Source organism: Schistocerca serialis, chromosome 2 (assembly GCF_023864345.2).
Source record: "Schistocerca serialis cubense isolate TAMUIC-IGC-003099 chromosome 2, iqSchSeri2.2, whole genome shotgun sequence".
NCBI classification, from domain to species: domain Eukaryota; kingdom Metazoa; phylum Arthropoda; class Insecta; order Orthoptera; family Acrididae; genus Schistocerca; species Schistocerca serialis.
In genome coordinates this window covers 706,118,473-706,135,417 of record NC_064639.1, presented here as the reverse complement: position 1 = coordinate 706,135,417, position 16,945 = coordinate 706,118,473, and the positions used below count along the sequence as shown (strand labels likewise).

Genomic DNA, 16,945 nt, shown 5'->3' with positions numbered 1-16,945 from the left:
CATTTGGATCGTCTTGTGTGGAGTTCGGGAGGTGTGACTTGAGTTGTGAACAATCACCTGAGGCATGTGAGGCCCCCCTGTCTGAGAGTCCTCCCAGTTGGAAGGAGCGCGCCATCAGTGGTGGTGGCAATCGGGGTTTTTTCACACCCAGTGAGCCTGTCATTTCATCTCAGTCTACATCTACTAAACATAAGTGGAATGAGGCTAAAGATTCCACAACTCTCCCAGCTGCACCTTGGTTCCTTGTGGTGTCCCATACCAAAGATGGTCAGTCTTTTGCTACAGTTAATCTGTTTATTATTCAGAAAGATGTTGATGCAATTGCAGACCCTCTGAAATTGTGCTCTTGTTTACATAATGGGGTTTTGCTTCTGGAGACCAAGTGCAATTTTTAAGCCCAACAACTGCTTAAGCTTTGCTCCTCCATGGGTAGCCTGTTTGTGTTGAAGCCCATCGTATGCTGAATTCTTCACGTGGTGGTATTTACACTCATTTGCTTGATGGTCTGACTGGGGGGGGGAATCCCAAATTATCTCTCTGGTCAGGACATCACTGCAGGCAAACGGGTGATGAAAAAAGTTGATGCAAACTTAGTGCATACATGTGTTTGGTCACGTAGTTCTTGCATCGAAGATTAAGGCCGACTAATAAGTCATAACAGTCTGACCATATATTCCAAACCAGATGCGTTACTACCAGTGTCAGCGTCTCAACCACATTCCCATGTCCTTTCAAAACGTAGCCAAATGTGTTACTTATCGCAGAGATGCTCAAGAGGGCAATTGCCTGCCTTCTTCTCCCATAGTATCAATTGTAATGGCAACCATGCCACCTCATCTCATGTACCTCGATAAGCAGGTCGTCCACGAGATCCAAGTGAAGGAAAAAGTACCCTACCCTGACACTCGCAAGTTGTTGGCTAGTCAAAACCCCTGCGTTTTACCGTCTGGCACTTAACAGTACCCTTCTTGCTCCATGAAGGAAATAGCCATACAGTTCAGTACTTTGGTTGTGAAATCATCCAGTATCACCTTAGCATCCTCGTCTTCTCCTCCCGCAGATGTGCAAAAAGCCACCAAATCTTCACCCCCAGTGGCCAAATCACCTGCTACACAACTGGCAACCTGAATGGGACAAAAGGAACATTCCTGCAAAGACTTTTTACATCCTCCAGCCAAGAAATGTCTGAGTATTAATCTTATTCATCTACCAGCCATAAAGGCTCTAAGAAATCAAACAAAAGCAAACAGTCTTCTCCTTCCTTGACTTGAAGAGCCTCTTCAACGGTGTTGCTACATGATATGCTCACCCGGCTGACCTCAATTTCCATGGTATGCATCTACTACCATTTTTCTGCTCTGGAGCTCGCAGACCAATCCAGGGAGAATGCCAACGCCTCAGTAGATTTCATGGAACAGAATCTTCCAGCCTCTGCTACCTGTAGGAATAAGTCTTTGAAGGCTGGCACTTGGCAGCTACCAAGGTACCTGCTCTTCATTTGTTCTCTCCCACCCATTGTGCTTTATGACTCTCTTCCAATGAAGCACTCGTGGCATTAGATCCAACAAGGAGAAATTATAGCTACTCTTGGAATTGCAGCATCTGGTTGTCTTCTGCCTTCAAGAAAAGAAATTGCATCCTCTTGACTGCTTTGACCTCTTACGACCTATCCGGTGTGCTCTAATTTCCTCCCTGAGGATGGCATTCCATCTTGTAGGTGAAGCCAAACCATCTCATTGAACACCCGGCTGCAAGCTGTTGCAGCCCTCAGTTTCCTTTCTTGTTTCACCTTTTCTCTTTGCAACACCTACATTCCTTCATCATTTGCTGTTGCTGGGGCAGACTTACTGTATCTTATTGGTCAGCTCCCTCAATCCTCTCTGGTGCTCTGCAACTTTAACATCCACCATAAACTGGAGCTCTTCGATAACCTGTCAGAGAGATTACCTCTTGGCTGACCCCAATCAACTCAACCTCATCTGTATTAACACTGAAGCACCCATGTTTCTTTTTGACTCCACACACTCCTATTCCCATCTGGACCTCTCATTCTGCACTGCCTAGCTTGACCATCTCTAGTGGTCCGTTCTCTTTGAGATGTACTCGACCAACCAGTTCCCAGGTGCTGTCAGTTTGCTGACTCTTATCCCATTAGCTTGTAAACCCAATTATCAGCTTTCTAAGGACAATTGGAGGCTGTACTCGCCCTTGGTGACTGACGAGCAAAATTTCCCCAGTTTTGATGATGAGTTAGTGTACCTTACAAACGTTATCCTTACCATTCTAGAATGTTCTGTACCTCGTACCTATTCTTTACCGTATCTTATCTTGGTTCCGTGATTGACTGAGGCGTGCTGTGATGCAGCTTGTACACATAGACACGCTCTCGATATTTTTAACTATAATCTTAAGATGACGAATTGTATTCATTATAAACAGTTCCATGTGCAGTGTCATCATGTTCTCTGGGATAACAAAAAAGCTAATTGAATTTCCTTTACTAGTTCTTTTAACAATTTCACTCTCTCTTCCATTATGTGGGGTTGATCTCAGTCAGTTCTCTGGGACCAAGGTGCATTTTCCAATTTCTGGCCTGACTATATAGATGATATCAATGTGGATCCTATTGCTATCTCCAACACCTTGGGCTGCTATTTTGCGGGGATTTCGAACTCCACCCTCTATCACCTCAGAAACGAGTGGAGGCGGCTTGGGTGATTTCCTTATCCGCTGAGAATTGTGAATGCTACAGTGTTGCCCTTACTCTGAGGGAGCTTGATATGCTATCTTCTCAGCCTGATCTTCTGCTCCAGGGCCAGACGATGTTCACAGTCAGATGTTGCCACACCTTTCTCTTGTGGGCAAGCACTTTCTCCTTCGTATGTACAATCCCATTTGGGCAATTGGCATGTTTCCCAGATGCTGGCATGAAGTCACTGTCATACATGTACCCAAGCCCGATAAGGACAAACACCTTCCTCCAAATTACTGCCCCATTTCTTTCACCAGCTGTGTTTGCAAGTTGGAGTGTGTGATTCATGGCTGGATGGTATGATGGCAAGAGTCTCACAATCTACTAACCACTGCACAATGTGGATTTCATGCAAGCCATCTGCAGTTGACCATCTTGTTGCTTTGTTAACCCATGTTGTGATTGTGGTCATGATTTTTTATTTGGAGAAAGCCTATGACACATCCTGGTGGACTAGTATCCCCCGCACTCTACACATATGGGGTTTCCGAGACCGCCTGCCCAATTTCCTTCAGGAATTTTTTAAGACTGAGATTTCAAGGTATGTGTGAGTTCGACGTTGTCAGACACCTTTATCCAGGAGAATGGGGTGCTTCAAGGCTCTGTCCTGAGCATCGTCGTCTTTGCTGTAGCCATTAACACTATTATGGACTGTCTCCTGCCAGGCATCCCTGGCTACCTTTTTGTCAATGACTTTGCAATCATGGCAGTTCTCCAAGGAATTGTCTCTTTGAGAGGTGTCTTCAGCGATGTGTTGATTATCCTTACGTGTGGATTATTGACATTGGCTTTTGCTTTTCCACTGAAAAAACCGTTTTCATGAATTTCTGGCAGGGCAATGGGTTTATTCCACCATCTTTACATCTTAAGCCTATTGCTCTTCCATTCGCTGAAAGTATGAAATTCCTTGTGCTCATGCTTGATAGGAAACTTTCTTTGCCCTCGCACGTGTCTTATTACCTGGCTGCACACTGCACTCAGTTGCTCAGTGTCCTATGTGGTACTTCCTGGGGAGTGGATCAGATCACCCTTCTCAGTTTGTACTGATCCCATGTCCATTCAAAACTAGATTATGGGTGTTTCATTTGATCCTCTGCATATCCATCCATCTTGTGCTTTCTTAACACATTCCACCATTGTGGAATAGATTTTATCTCCTCCTCAGGGGATATGCATGCCATATATCTGCCACGGCTGGCCACCCATCCTATGCCTCCTTTTTCGATGACTCCCTTGACCACCAGTTTGGAGCACACCCTTCTTCTCTGTTACCTCCCAGTGTTCGCTTTCGGTTACTGCTCCGGCAGCTTAACTTCAAGCTACCTGCTAAGTTTCTTACATGTGTGAACCCTTCACCACCTTGGCTTCATTTGGTGGTCTGCGTTCATCTTTGACTTCATTTGCTTCCCAGGGAGACTACTCTAGAATCAATCTATCACTGTAAGTTTCTCAACCTTCGCACACAACTTAGCAGTAGCATCTTTGTGTACCCTGATGGCTCTAAGACTGACCGTGGTGTTGGCCGTGCCTTTATCATAGGCACTGACCATTTTCGATATCTGCTTCCAGAACACTGCTTCAGTTTTTACAGCAGAACTCTTTGCTGTGTATCAGGCCACCCAGGAGATCCAGAAACACAGGCTTTTTAATTGTGTCATACACTCTGAATCTCTCAGTGCCCTTGAGAGCCTGTGTGTGCTTTATACAGTCCATCCCTTAGTGCAGTGGGTCCAAGAAAGCTCCCACTTGCTCACTGTTGTGGGAGCCACCGTGATACTCGTTTGAGTTCCCGGTCACATCAGTCTGACGGGGAATGAGGGTGCTGATGCTGCTGCCAAGGCTGCAGTCCTCCTGCTTCAGCCTGTTAGCTCTTCCATTCCTTCGTATGATCTCCGTGTTGCTGTTTGTCAGCGGATGGTGTCGCTTTGGTATCATCAGTGGTCGTCTTTTCGCAGGAACAAGCTCCAGAGAATGAAACCTCTCCTAACAGCTTGGTTGGTCTCCACTCTGCACTCTTGTCACGAGGAGAACATTTGAGCTAGGTTGTGTATTGGGCACTGTCATTTTAGCCCTCACCAATTGTTAAGTGGCGATCCCCCGCCACTTTGTGCTCATTGTCATCATCCTTTGACAGTTCATCATTTCCTGACCTAATGCCTTCTTTTTAACTGCTTACATTCCAGTGAATATTTGCCATCTGAATTATTGGCTCTTTTAGCAAATGGCAATTGAGCTGTTGATGTGTTTTACTTTTTATCCATTGTAGCAATATGGCAAAGGACATTTAATCTTTGTTTTGGGACCTCCAATGGCTGCTCAGCTGGCCTTACAAGACTAAATCCACCCCATTCCTGACCCCTACCAGCAAGACCTCTATGTCTGCACCAGGAATCAAAACCATGTCCTCCATACAGCAGTCAGACACTTTGACAGTTCCACAATGGAAATTGACTTGTAGTTAATGAGAAAAATAATGATATTCTGGAAATAATGCCAGATGAAATTTGCAAAGTCATTTAAAATGTACCAATAAAAATTACCAAAGTGCATGAGCAGTAACCTAGAAAGACAATACCTGAAAAAATGCAACAATGCTATAATTGTCATAATTTACAGACAATACATAACAAAACTTTTAGATCAATTCTCCCATCTTCACAGTGTTCAGTATGTTCATGAAAATTATCACCAACCGCACTGAAAAACATTGTATTGTAATCCATCTAAGGAACAGTCGGACTTTAGAAGTGGATCATTTGTGAGTCATGAATGACATGATGGAACAGAGGAATGAGTATGAAGTACTACTTGGCCTTCGCTTTTGTTATGGTTTTGGTTCAGTTTTTACAAAGTGTACACTAAAAGCCCTTGAGAAATGTGGCATTAATTAGATGCAAGTTCATATGATGATGAATATTACAAATCTTATTCAAAAATTAAGGGCCATTTACTTATACGTAAATGCTGAAAGCTCAGAACAAAGCTACATGAATGCAGCTGTATCAGTTGATTGAATTCACTGTTTTTGTTTGGTAGACATTTAACTTCGGTTGTAAGCAAACAAAATTTGCTTTGAATTTTCACGGTTCCAAAAGTTGCAAAGGGCATGATTTAATTAGTTTGTTTGCAAAAGTATCTACAGCTACTCATATTCATCAGGACTTGTGCCTAATTTATGGTCCTAGAGTAATAAGTAAAGGACAGGTTAGACAATTGTGTTTTAAGACTTAACAAATGGTCATACAAATGTGAATAACAGAGTGACATGCCCAGTACCCAGACAGGTAACTGTGGAAGTGCACTTTTCACCAATGTCTAGTGTATCTCATGATGTCTCATTGTAGTGGAGCCCCTAGCTTGGAGCAGCATATTAGCCTGGGCCCATAGTCACCATGGCAGTCATTTATATTTACTGCCAGACTGGTGCTGTCTGCTGTGTATTTGCCAGATCATATTTACAATGTGTTGCACACTGTAGTCTCGATCTAAGCCACAGATGTTATTTTTCTTGCCAAAATAGTCAAACTTCATATGCAGACTCGTGTCACTAATCTATGACATTTTTGTCCCATATTTTATTTTACTTTTATTTATGTGCCCTCTTTGCAAACCAGAGCTACTTTGTCATGGAACAAGTCAGTACATCATCAACAGAATGCTAATTAGGAAATACACAAAGTAATTAAATAATTAATAAAACACACAAAATAATTTCTAGGAGAGTGTACAAATATATAACACAGTGCAGAGAAAAGCTCTTGCCCATTATGAGGAACTCCCATACAGGATAGGGGTGTGCCATAAGGAAGCCTGTCAACATAGATCTGAGTATGAGGAATTTATGACTCAATTTTTTTAGTTCTGCTGGAAGTCTATTAAAATGAAACGGGCTGAATACTGCACACCATCTGTGTGATACTTGCGGATTTGTTATTGTAGTGCATATCGTTTTTCCACCTAGTGTTCACTGAGTAAGTGTTGTAATTTCTTGTGAGAATATTATGAAAAGGATAGACTGCTAGCCACCTTATAGTGGGGATATTGAGTCACAGACAGGTAAAAAAAAGACTGCTAAGTAAGTAAGTTAGTTTTCAGCCAAAATACCTTCTTCTGAGTTAGACAACACACACACACACACACACACACACACACACACACACACACACACACACACACACTCTTCACATACATGACCACTGTCTCTGGCTGCCGAGGCCAGACTGCGAGCAACAGAGCATAACGGGAGAAGCAGTCTGGGTTACTGGGTAAGGGGAAGGCTGGGTGGAAAGAGGGAGGGATGGCAGGGTAGGGGTGGGGGATTGTAAAGTGCTGCTTGTGGGAGCATACAGGGATTAGGTGGGGAGAGGATTATGCAGCCAGGTGCAGTCAGGAGGTTAGGCAGAGGGAGCAGAGACTGGTGGTGGGTGGGGGGAGGGGGAGGAGTAGAGAAGTAAAAAGATTGTGTCTGCATTGGTGGAACAGAAGCCTGTGTAGTGCTGGAATGGGAACAGGGAAGGGGATAGGTAGGTGAAGGACAGTGACTAATGCAGGTGGAGGCTGGGAAAGTTACGGGAACACAGTGTATATTGCAGGGAGGATTGCCACTTGCACAATACAGAAAAGCTGGTGTTGGTAGGAAGTACTCAGATGGCATAGGCTGTGAACCAGTCATTGAATTGAAGAACATTGTGTTGGGCAGTATCATTGTCATTATTCTATCCTGTATTTTCCATTATTTGTAGTTTCTTGTGAATGAGACAGCATTGTCATCACCAAATCTTGTGGTGGAATATATCTACAGGGATAGGATAGTAGAGTTAGAATGTGGTGACATCCACAATGGCCAACATGAAGTTCATGAATTGGCCCCACAGATCAGTTTGACCACCCTTGCCTGAGCTAAAAATATTCTTGAAGATTGCAAAACGTTAACACTGAATGAGATAATTGAGTGGAAGTAAGCAAAGTAAACAATCGTTCATGTTCAAGTGTCAGACACAGTGGAGGTTATTCTTATAGTAAAGACAGCAGCATTAAGTTTCTGCACAAGACCTTCAATGTAATACTGCCAAGAAATATTTCCAACTACCCACTGCCTAAGAGTTTAAAATTGTTGGACCAGCTTAGGACAACAAAAATACACTTTTGCAAGATTTCCATGTCAGAAACCATATGCATTGCATTTTGTTGCTGTTAAGTGTCAGTCTTTTCTCTGAAAGCCACGTGCTGGTGTTATTGACCACCCCATTAGCTACATCATTTGTGTTGCATTCCATGTGCTTAACAGTAACTCTCGTTGTCCCACAGACAAGGAAATTTGTCTTGACACATTAAAGTTGGCAGTTCAGTAGTTCTGCAAATTTGCTTAAAATATTTCCTTCCATGGTCAACATTGTGTGGAACAATCTCTGGGTTACAACTACAGTTGTTAACTGTAGAGGTTGTTGCTGCTGCTGCTGCTGTTGTTGTTGTTGTTGTTGTTGTTGTTGTTGTTGTTGTTGTCTTCAGTCAGCCTAGAGATGACAGTAAGCGTTTGTGTATGAGTTAGGCGCACACACGCTTGTGTGTGCGTGTGTGTGTGTGTGTGTGTGTGTGTGTGTGTGTGTAATACTATTACATATAGGTTTCTTCTATCACACATATTATGACTGAGTACATGAACATATTATAAGAGAGTTCCTGAGGATCTAAACAGCAGGTATGCACTTAAGGGACAAACAAGTTATAACAAGTGTTCCACATGGCCACTGATCATGTGAAGGCAAGCTTCAGCACCTGTTCAGTGATGCCCATACTCGTTTGAAACTCCCAGACATATCTGGAATGCCTTGACGACCTCCCACAATATGTTCCCAGAGCTCATTGACTACCAAGTCCAATGGCTTCAAGTCAGGTGACCTGAGAGGCCACGATATTGGTGAGCAATGACTTTCTTGATCTCTTCCCATGTGATTTCCATATTTGTGGACTCCTGAAGAAAGACATTTGTGGCAGTGAATTTTCTTTGGATGAAGAGGTGCATGTGTGGATACAATCTTGATCAAACATTTTTTTTGCGAAGGCATTGATCATCTTGTCTCACATTGGTATAAGTGTATTTACAGTCATGGTAATTACTTTAGGAATAATATACAGTTTGTGTACATACATACTTTTTTTCAATCTATCTAGTTTTCTGTTGACTGCTCCTTACACAAACATGTCTCTGTCTCAAAATCAGCATGTCACTGATTATGCAGCTGCCAGTTTAAATATGTTTGACTACATTTGGTTTGATTATTCAAATTATTTTAATTGCTCGAAACAATCCATTCCACTCCTTTTTTGTTGTGCATCTAGAATTTTTCACACTCTTCGCAAACGATCTTCGGCCACAAATATCTTTAAAACAGAAATCACTCATAAAATTCTGCATTTGAGTTTAATGGGCTGGTCTGCACCAATCATAGTAAAATAACCTGCAAAAGAATAACTGATTTGCCTCCAAACCTCGGATATAATTGATCCTTTAACTACACATAACAAGGCTCTGCTCAAATTAATCATCAGCCTACTTAAATTTATGTGGGAATTTCAAATCTACAATAAACACCCAGTAAGGAAAGGATTTTTGTCACCTATCCTAGCCAGAACTATTACCTAAATTAACAGGTGGTAAATATATTTCCAAATTCTTTGTAATGAAAGTGTATTTGTAATTACCAATAGATGCAAAATATTAGTGTGGCATGGTGGTTGTATTGCCCAGTGCATTCCAGTACTTTTTTGGTCAAATGTTTGTGTAATGAAAATGTGACTCCCTAGAAATTACACAGTGGGTTTTTGTCCAAATTTTCATACACAAACTTAGAGTGGGAATGTACAAATGTGGCATGTAAATGACTAGCTTGAGGTCTAGTTTTGCAGTAACTGTGCAGTAATAAAGGCAAGTAAGAAAAATATAATTACTGATATGAGGGAATTTTTTTTATCTAATTTTCATAGCCAAAGGACAAATTGGACATCAAATAGACAAGTGTGAGGTGTAGGTTTGAGGAAGAAAAGCTCCTCTCTTCGAGGTCTAGCCAACTTGCACGTAAAAAGTTTCATTGGTGTGCCTGTCAAAAAGGTTTCCTATGAATCAAGTACAAAATTTAGGGTATTCTGAGAACAATAGATGCTAGGAAGGCAAATGATGCGTCAGAAAGTTAATCTCTTCCAAGTGTAGCTGTTTTGCATTCAGAAAGTTGAATTTGTATGATATACAATTTTTAAAATGGGGTCCCTTTGAATAAAGTACTAAATGTAGGACACTTTGAACAAAAATTGGAAAAAAGGATGGTTAAAGTATTTTGTAAAATGGTTTGTCTAAAAGTAAGAAGCAAAACAATTAGAGAAACATTTTATGTTGAAAATCATCTACAGTAAATGGTGCCATTTGAAGGATTTTGTACCAAAAAATTTTTGAGATAAAAAAATTGTTAGATCTGTTTTACACCTTTGGTCATAGATGATATAAATATATCAAGGCCACAAAGCAGCAGGCAGGCTATAAGGTCCACCAGACAAATAGCCTATAGTACCCTTTCAGAATTCCTGTTCTCAGTTGGCATCTCATTTGTACATGATTTCAAGCAGTATTCAGAAGCATGTCAAGTGTTTCTCTAGTTTGTATTATCTCTTACTTTTAAATAAATCATTTCACGAAATATTTGAAGGTTTGTTATTATTATTATTATTATTCCAAGTGCCAAGTGTGTCAGCTATATTTCAACTCTGTGTAGACCAGGTTCTGCATAAATTACCTCAATGCTATAATATAGTAGGCATTTGTGAGAGCAAAGAACAGTAACTTAAAAATATCAGTTCCACTCTTTTCTTGGTGCCAGGTGTAGAATGTCACATCTCTGATTGTACACTGATTTGCCAATCAATGGGAATGTGGGATACTGTTATGTATTGATCTTTCTACACTGCTCTTTAGATCTTGACATGCTGACAAACGGAGGCATGTACTGGTAATTCAATTTTTGTGTGATGTTGCTTGATAATGCCCAAGAGACAAAATCGTGTAATCACCAATGAAATGAAGCATTTGGTTCAAAATTTAAAACAGTGTTCTGAGAACAGCAGACTAGTTTTAATAATCATATGAGATTTAATGTTGGTAGAAATTCTGTGATGATCTTCCACATAATCAGGCAATTACCCTTTTTTCCCTTCCTTGTAACAACCTTTTTCCAACAGATGATTAGCTTATATGTGGTGACACTATTGTCTTTCCCCTAAATTATATCACATATTAAATAAAGGTGAAGACCACCCCAGATACTGTTTATTTTACATCTGAGAAATTTTTTTGTCTGAGGGAAATGTATTACAACATTTGCTTTTTGCAGGATGACATGGTTGATGACGTGCAATCATTTGTAGCTGCTGCTGAAGTTCTGAAGGAGCGTGGGGCATACAAAATTTATGTCCTTGCCACCCATGGACTGCTTTCTTCAGATGCACCACGACTCATTGAAGATTCACCAATAGATGAGGTAAAGGTTATTTAATCTGTGTTTTGGTTTCTTAAAATTGAATATCATTTTTTGTTTAATATTGCAGTAGTTAAAACATTATATTGTAATTACTTTAAATTATGCATTCATAGACCAATGTTACACTAGGCTGATAACCTTAGGCATTGTCGTTCTTAACACACTATGATGACCAAATGAGTGCTAACCCCTGAGTGCCTTCACATTGAGTGTGAAGTGCTGAAACGAAAAGTTATCTGATTTAGTGTGTTTTGTATTTGCTATCATTCTTAACCTTATTTACTTTTGTCTTTTGGAAACTTTTCAGAATTCGATCTCTCATAAATGACTCGCACTAGAATCCTACAACAAATACCACTGACATTCTGATTTACCCTACTTTTAGTTTGTTAATGTCAACAGGCATTGTTCCATTTAAAAAGTGTATGTCTGCTCAGAAAATACACTTTCTAAGTATTATTACAATCTGTTGGTTGGCTGACACTACAAGCCCCTGACTACCAATCCTTTCTGTGAAAACAGCGCATTAGTAGCACTTTCCATTTCTGCATTTGTGGTGCAAGTTTTAGGTGATTCACCCTGTATAAAACTTTCAAGAAAAGAGGAGTATGAGCATCAAGAGCTCAGATGGCATGCCAGTACTTTTCAAAGAAGGCAAAGGTGGAAGGACTATGTGGAAGGGCTATATAAAGGGAGGAAACTTTAAAATGGAAAAGAAAGATGATGTGAATGAAGATGAAATAGATAATTTTATACTGTAAGAAGAATTTAACAGAGGGCTGAAAGATCTAAAGTAAAACAAGATACTAGATGATTGATTATTGTATTCTCTGAATAGTGGCAGAATGTGGGCAGGCAAATAATGGAAATTGATCAATAATTGCTGCTTGACTAATTGAAAGAAAAAAAATTGAGTGGAAAGAATAGTTGAAAGAAACTGGTAGGTAATTTATAAATCTGGAACATATTCTGGGTGAACTTCAACTGTACTAATATCAACAGACCTTCAATGTCACTACATTTAATTTCAATATTCATACTTTGAGTTATGTATTGCTTCACATTAATTCCATTGTGCATAGTCCTGATTATAAAAATGCCGATGCAGGATTGCTCCTCCACTGCTCACGCAAATTCCTCTTGTCTGCTCCGAACCTCCTGATGCTGTATTCTTGGCGCAGGCGAAATGGTGAACAGACAGGTGTGGTTGATGTGAATATATGATTAAAACTTTCCTTTCCTAATAACTTTTTTGAATACTTTTAATGTATGCTTGAAATACACATTTTTAAACAATGACAGATCTAATCATACGTTCGCCTGCTACCACTTCCAGAACCAAACTGGTAAAGACACAGGATGTGATCAATTGAAGAGCGTATCTCTTCTCTTTTTTGTATTGAAACATTATCTCTGCATAAAACAACTCATTGCTTTACCTTTGGCTTTGTGTGTATATAGCGTACATGTGTATAAAGAAAAGAACGAAGAAAGAAAAAATATATGATTCATCATATCTCTCAGAATTATTAAGATCTGTGGGAAGACCAACCATGACAGAACTGTTCCACTTCGTATGTAGAATGTATGAGAAGGGCAAAATATTCTCAGACTTCAAAAAGATTCTAATAATCCCAATGCCAAAGTAAAAAAATACTGAGAAATTGTGCGTATTGTTAAATAAATTTAATAAGTCATCGTTGCAAAACTGCAGAAGACTGGCGTGAGCATTAGAAACCAAACTGGGGAAATTCGTTTTGAGCTTAAGACAAATGTAGGAACATGCAAAGCAAGTGCTGACCTTACTTTTTAATTTACAAGATAGTTGGAAGGACACATCCATGTTTGCAGCATTTGTAGGCTTAGAAAACGCTATTGACAATTTTGAATGGTATACAATGTGAAATTCTGAGTTATCATTGGGGGGGGGGGGGGGGGGGGGGGACCAGAGGTGAAATTTTAGCGACTACTTGTACATGAATCAGATTGCAGCTATCAAATCTGAAGTATATTCAGGGCGGCATTAGTCGAGAAGGAAGTAGGGCAGTCTTTCCCAACGTTATTTGATTTGCACACAGAGTGAATGCTAAAGGAAATTAAGAAAATGAATTAAAATTCAGGAAGAAGGAAAAAACTTTATTATTTGCCTGTGATCAAAGGACTTAAATGATCTGTTGAATGGAAAAAGGTAATAAGATGAAAATAAGTAAAAATAAAACCAAGTTAATGAAGTGATGCTTAGGGAATTAGATTAGAAAATGAAACACTGAAGTAGTAGATGAGTTTTGCAATTTGGTGAGCAAAATAGTGGATGTTGGCAGAAATAAAGAGTATAAAAAAGCGTAATTAGGCTTTCCTGGCGAATCAACTGTTGTCTGGTGTCCAGCCGGTACAGTCATTTTTGTAACAAGATTTTAGATAGCATACCATCTTCAGGTAATACCTGTAGAATAAACATCTTAGCTACATCCAGCGTGCTTTATACTCTTGTTACCCCCACTCCTTCCTCCAGTGCCAGTCGCACACGGTGACAGGGCAAGTGGTGATGGGGATGGTGCTGCCAGATGCTGGATGTGGACTCTGGTCCCTCAGTACTCCTGTGACCTGCGTCTGGCACAGAAGTTGCTCTCAGCCTATGCTGTTATTTTAGTTGGCAGAGTGGTGCATAGCAAGCTTTGCTGAAAGCGAATCCAGAAACACTGTTGACCTGCCCACCAGCCACTCGTATTTCAATAGCCTTCTTCAGAACACAAACCCAGACCGACACAGTCTGTCGTAGCACTTTGCTTCATACTTCATGGAGTCCCCTGTAGCCATGCAGTGTTCTGCACTGCAGATTTTGGTGATTGCTTACGTTTGGGGTGTCTTCTATGTTATATCAAGCCAGGATTCTGCCGATTTTGTCTGATTCGTCCGATACTTTGCCATGTGCAGCTGATACACCTTGTATTCTCTTCCAGGTTGTTTTCTGTCTGCTGGGCTTGGACTTTCTGCCTTTAAGCACATTGCATTTGTCTCTCTTCATATCTGTTCTTCTTGAAAATGTGCTCCCTTGTCAAATATTGTATGGGGCCTGTGTACCAGCATATGTAGCACACCCTCACACAGTTAAGGTTGACGGCAACTAGCAGTATAGAGATAGGTATCAATGTGGGTGGCTTTCCTGCACACACTGTGTCCTATAGTACTGTTCTTTCTGTGTTTGACTAAAACATCCAAAAAGGGGATTACTCATTTCACATGGTGAAATTGATGATAGGATGCAGAGAGTTTAGATGTTGTAGGAACTCCTGAAGTCTCTCACTCCCACGTAACCGCACCACAAATGTGTCATCAACATATCTACAGAAGCATGTAGGCTTCAGTGCATCTGCTTCCAGAGCTTTCTCTTCAAAATCCTCCATAAACAAGTTTGCCACAACTGCTGACAGAAAGCACCCCATGGCAATGTAATCCATTTGTTCATGTCATCCATTTGTTCATAATAGTCTCAGTTAAAGAGAGAGAATGTTGGCATGAGGACAAATCCGAATAGATTCGTCATTGTGGGTTGATTTTTTTCCCTGATCAATTTGAGGGAATCGGCAAGCAGTGCTCTGGTGAAGAGGAATACCACATCAAAGCTCATCATAAGGTTCTCATCATGGAGGCATAGTTCTTGCATCTGTTGAGTGAAATATACAGAGTTCCTGATATGGTGTTGACATTTACTGACATAGTGGCTTAATACTGACATTAGCTGTTTGGCCATCTGGTCTGTTGGTGTGCCTGTGTTTCTTACTACAGGACATAGAGGAACATCTCGTTTGTGAACCTTTGTTAAGCCATAGTGTCTTGGTGGTGCAGCAGCTCACAGTTGAAGTTTTATGACGATTTCCTTCAGAACCTCAATAGTAGTCGTCTTGTGTTGATCAGGTCTCCCTTCAATTTTCTGCATGTTGGATCCTCGAGTAGGTACTCTGCCAGTGGTAGTAGTATAGTGCTATTTCCTTTCTCTGCAGGTAGAATGAAGTTGAGTCCCTTTTCCAGGCACCTCATCAGGATGGTGAGAGAGCTGAGTAGACACTCCTTCCTGTCACGAATGTTATCCAGTTTCTTACATCTCTGGTACATCTCCTCCCTGTGGAAGAATCTGATGTGTAATCTTAGGATTTCCCAGTGAATCAACTGTTTGTACAGTAGTTGGGTGTGCAGCTAGGTGGAGCCGTTTTCGTTGCACTATATTTTGTCATTGTACCTTTCCATCGTCTTTGGATGATACATGTAGAATGAGCATCTGTGCTACATCCCGCCTCATTTATACTCTCATCATCCCCCACCGCTCCCTCCACTGCTGGTTGCACGCCATGATGAGTGGAGTGGTTGGGAAGATGACACCATCAAATGTCGGACACAAACTCTGATCTCTTAGTACTTCTGTGGCTTGTGTCGGGTGTGGAAGTGACTCTCAGCTGACACTTTAATTTTAGTTGACTGAGTGCTATGTAGCAGTCTTTGCTGAAAGTGAATCGAGTGTGTCTGTTGATCAGCATGTCAGCGCCTCCTATTTCTCACCTAATTCATGCGAGTGGATTGATGCCATTTCTTAGGTTCATGCGGATGAGTCTTGATGCATTGCTGCTATCAAACAGGTCTCTAAGTTTGAATGATTGGCAGCAAGAGAACAACAGTCTCAAGAAGTGCAACTATGAACCGTAATCAACTCACGGGGTAAGAGATCGATAATGCGGCAAAATCAGTTCTGGACATGGGACTCAACTTCATTCAATCACTGACTGCTATGCTTGTTACAGATTTCATAAGTGGTACTGCACAAGTAATTTCCATCCTCCCTAGAAACAATGCGGAAGAAATAAGGTAAGAAATGTCCTGTGCATTCAGTAGAGCCATACCACCAAGCACGAACACCATGAAAGCAGCAAGAGCTGCCATTTGAGAACTGTGGAATGATCCCAAAAAATTCATTTTATCTGCAGGCAAAGGAAATGCAACTGTACTCCTACCACTGTCAGAGTATAATCACAAAATGTGTGACCACCTTGAAGATACAGCATACAGAGACCCAACCAACAGAGTGAATAATAATAATAATAATAATAATAATAATGCAATATAACACATATACAATAACATAATAACACATATACAATAATATATATACATAATAACATATATAACATGTACATAATAACACATATACAATAATAAATGCAATATAACACATACCGTACAGTTAAAAGGAAGTGACGCTTGATCAAGGTCCGCGTCACTCCATTTTTAACCGGACTTAACGTCTGAGAAAGTGAAGGAAATAACAATAATAATAATAATAATAATAATAATAATAATAATAAAAATTATACTGGAACAGAACCATTATAACAGATAAAACAACACCACATAACAAACCTGACATCATACTCACCAATAAAAAGAAGAAATTAACACAACTAATCGAAATATCCATACCCAATACAACAAATATACAAAAGAAAACAGGAGAAAAAATTGAAAAATACATCCAACTGGCTGAGGAAGTATGGACATGTGGCATCAGGATAAAGTTGACATTATACCAATTATACTATCAACTACAGGAGTCATACCACACAATATCCACCAGTACATCAATACAATACAGCTACATCCAAACTTATATATACAATTA

The 16,945-nt window shown here is 40.4% G+C and overlaps 1 protein-coding gene across 3 annotated transcripts in view; it reads left to right on the top strand.

The window, feature by feature from the left end:
- Nucleotides 1-16,945, top strand: part of LOC126457860 (phosphoribosyl pyrophosphate synthase-associated protein 2) — a 135,064-nt gene that overhangs the window by 54,534 nt on the left and 63,585 nt on the right. For all 3 annotated transcript variants that reach the window (XR_007585538.1, XR_007585537.1, XM_050094506.1), the window contains exon 7: nucleotides 11,131-11,277. Coding sequence is in view for 1 of the 3 variants with exons in the window: in XM_050094506.1 (XP_049950463.1) it covers nucleotides 11,131-11,277 (147 nt within the window). In the remaining 2 variants the exon portion in view is untranslated. The remainder of the gene's footprint in view (nucleotides 1-11,130; nucleotides 11,278-16,945) is intronic.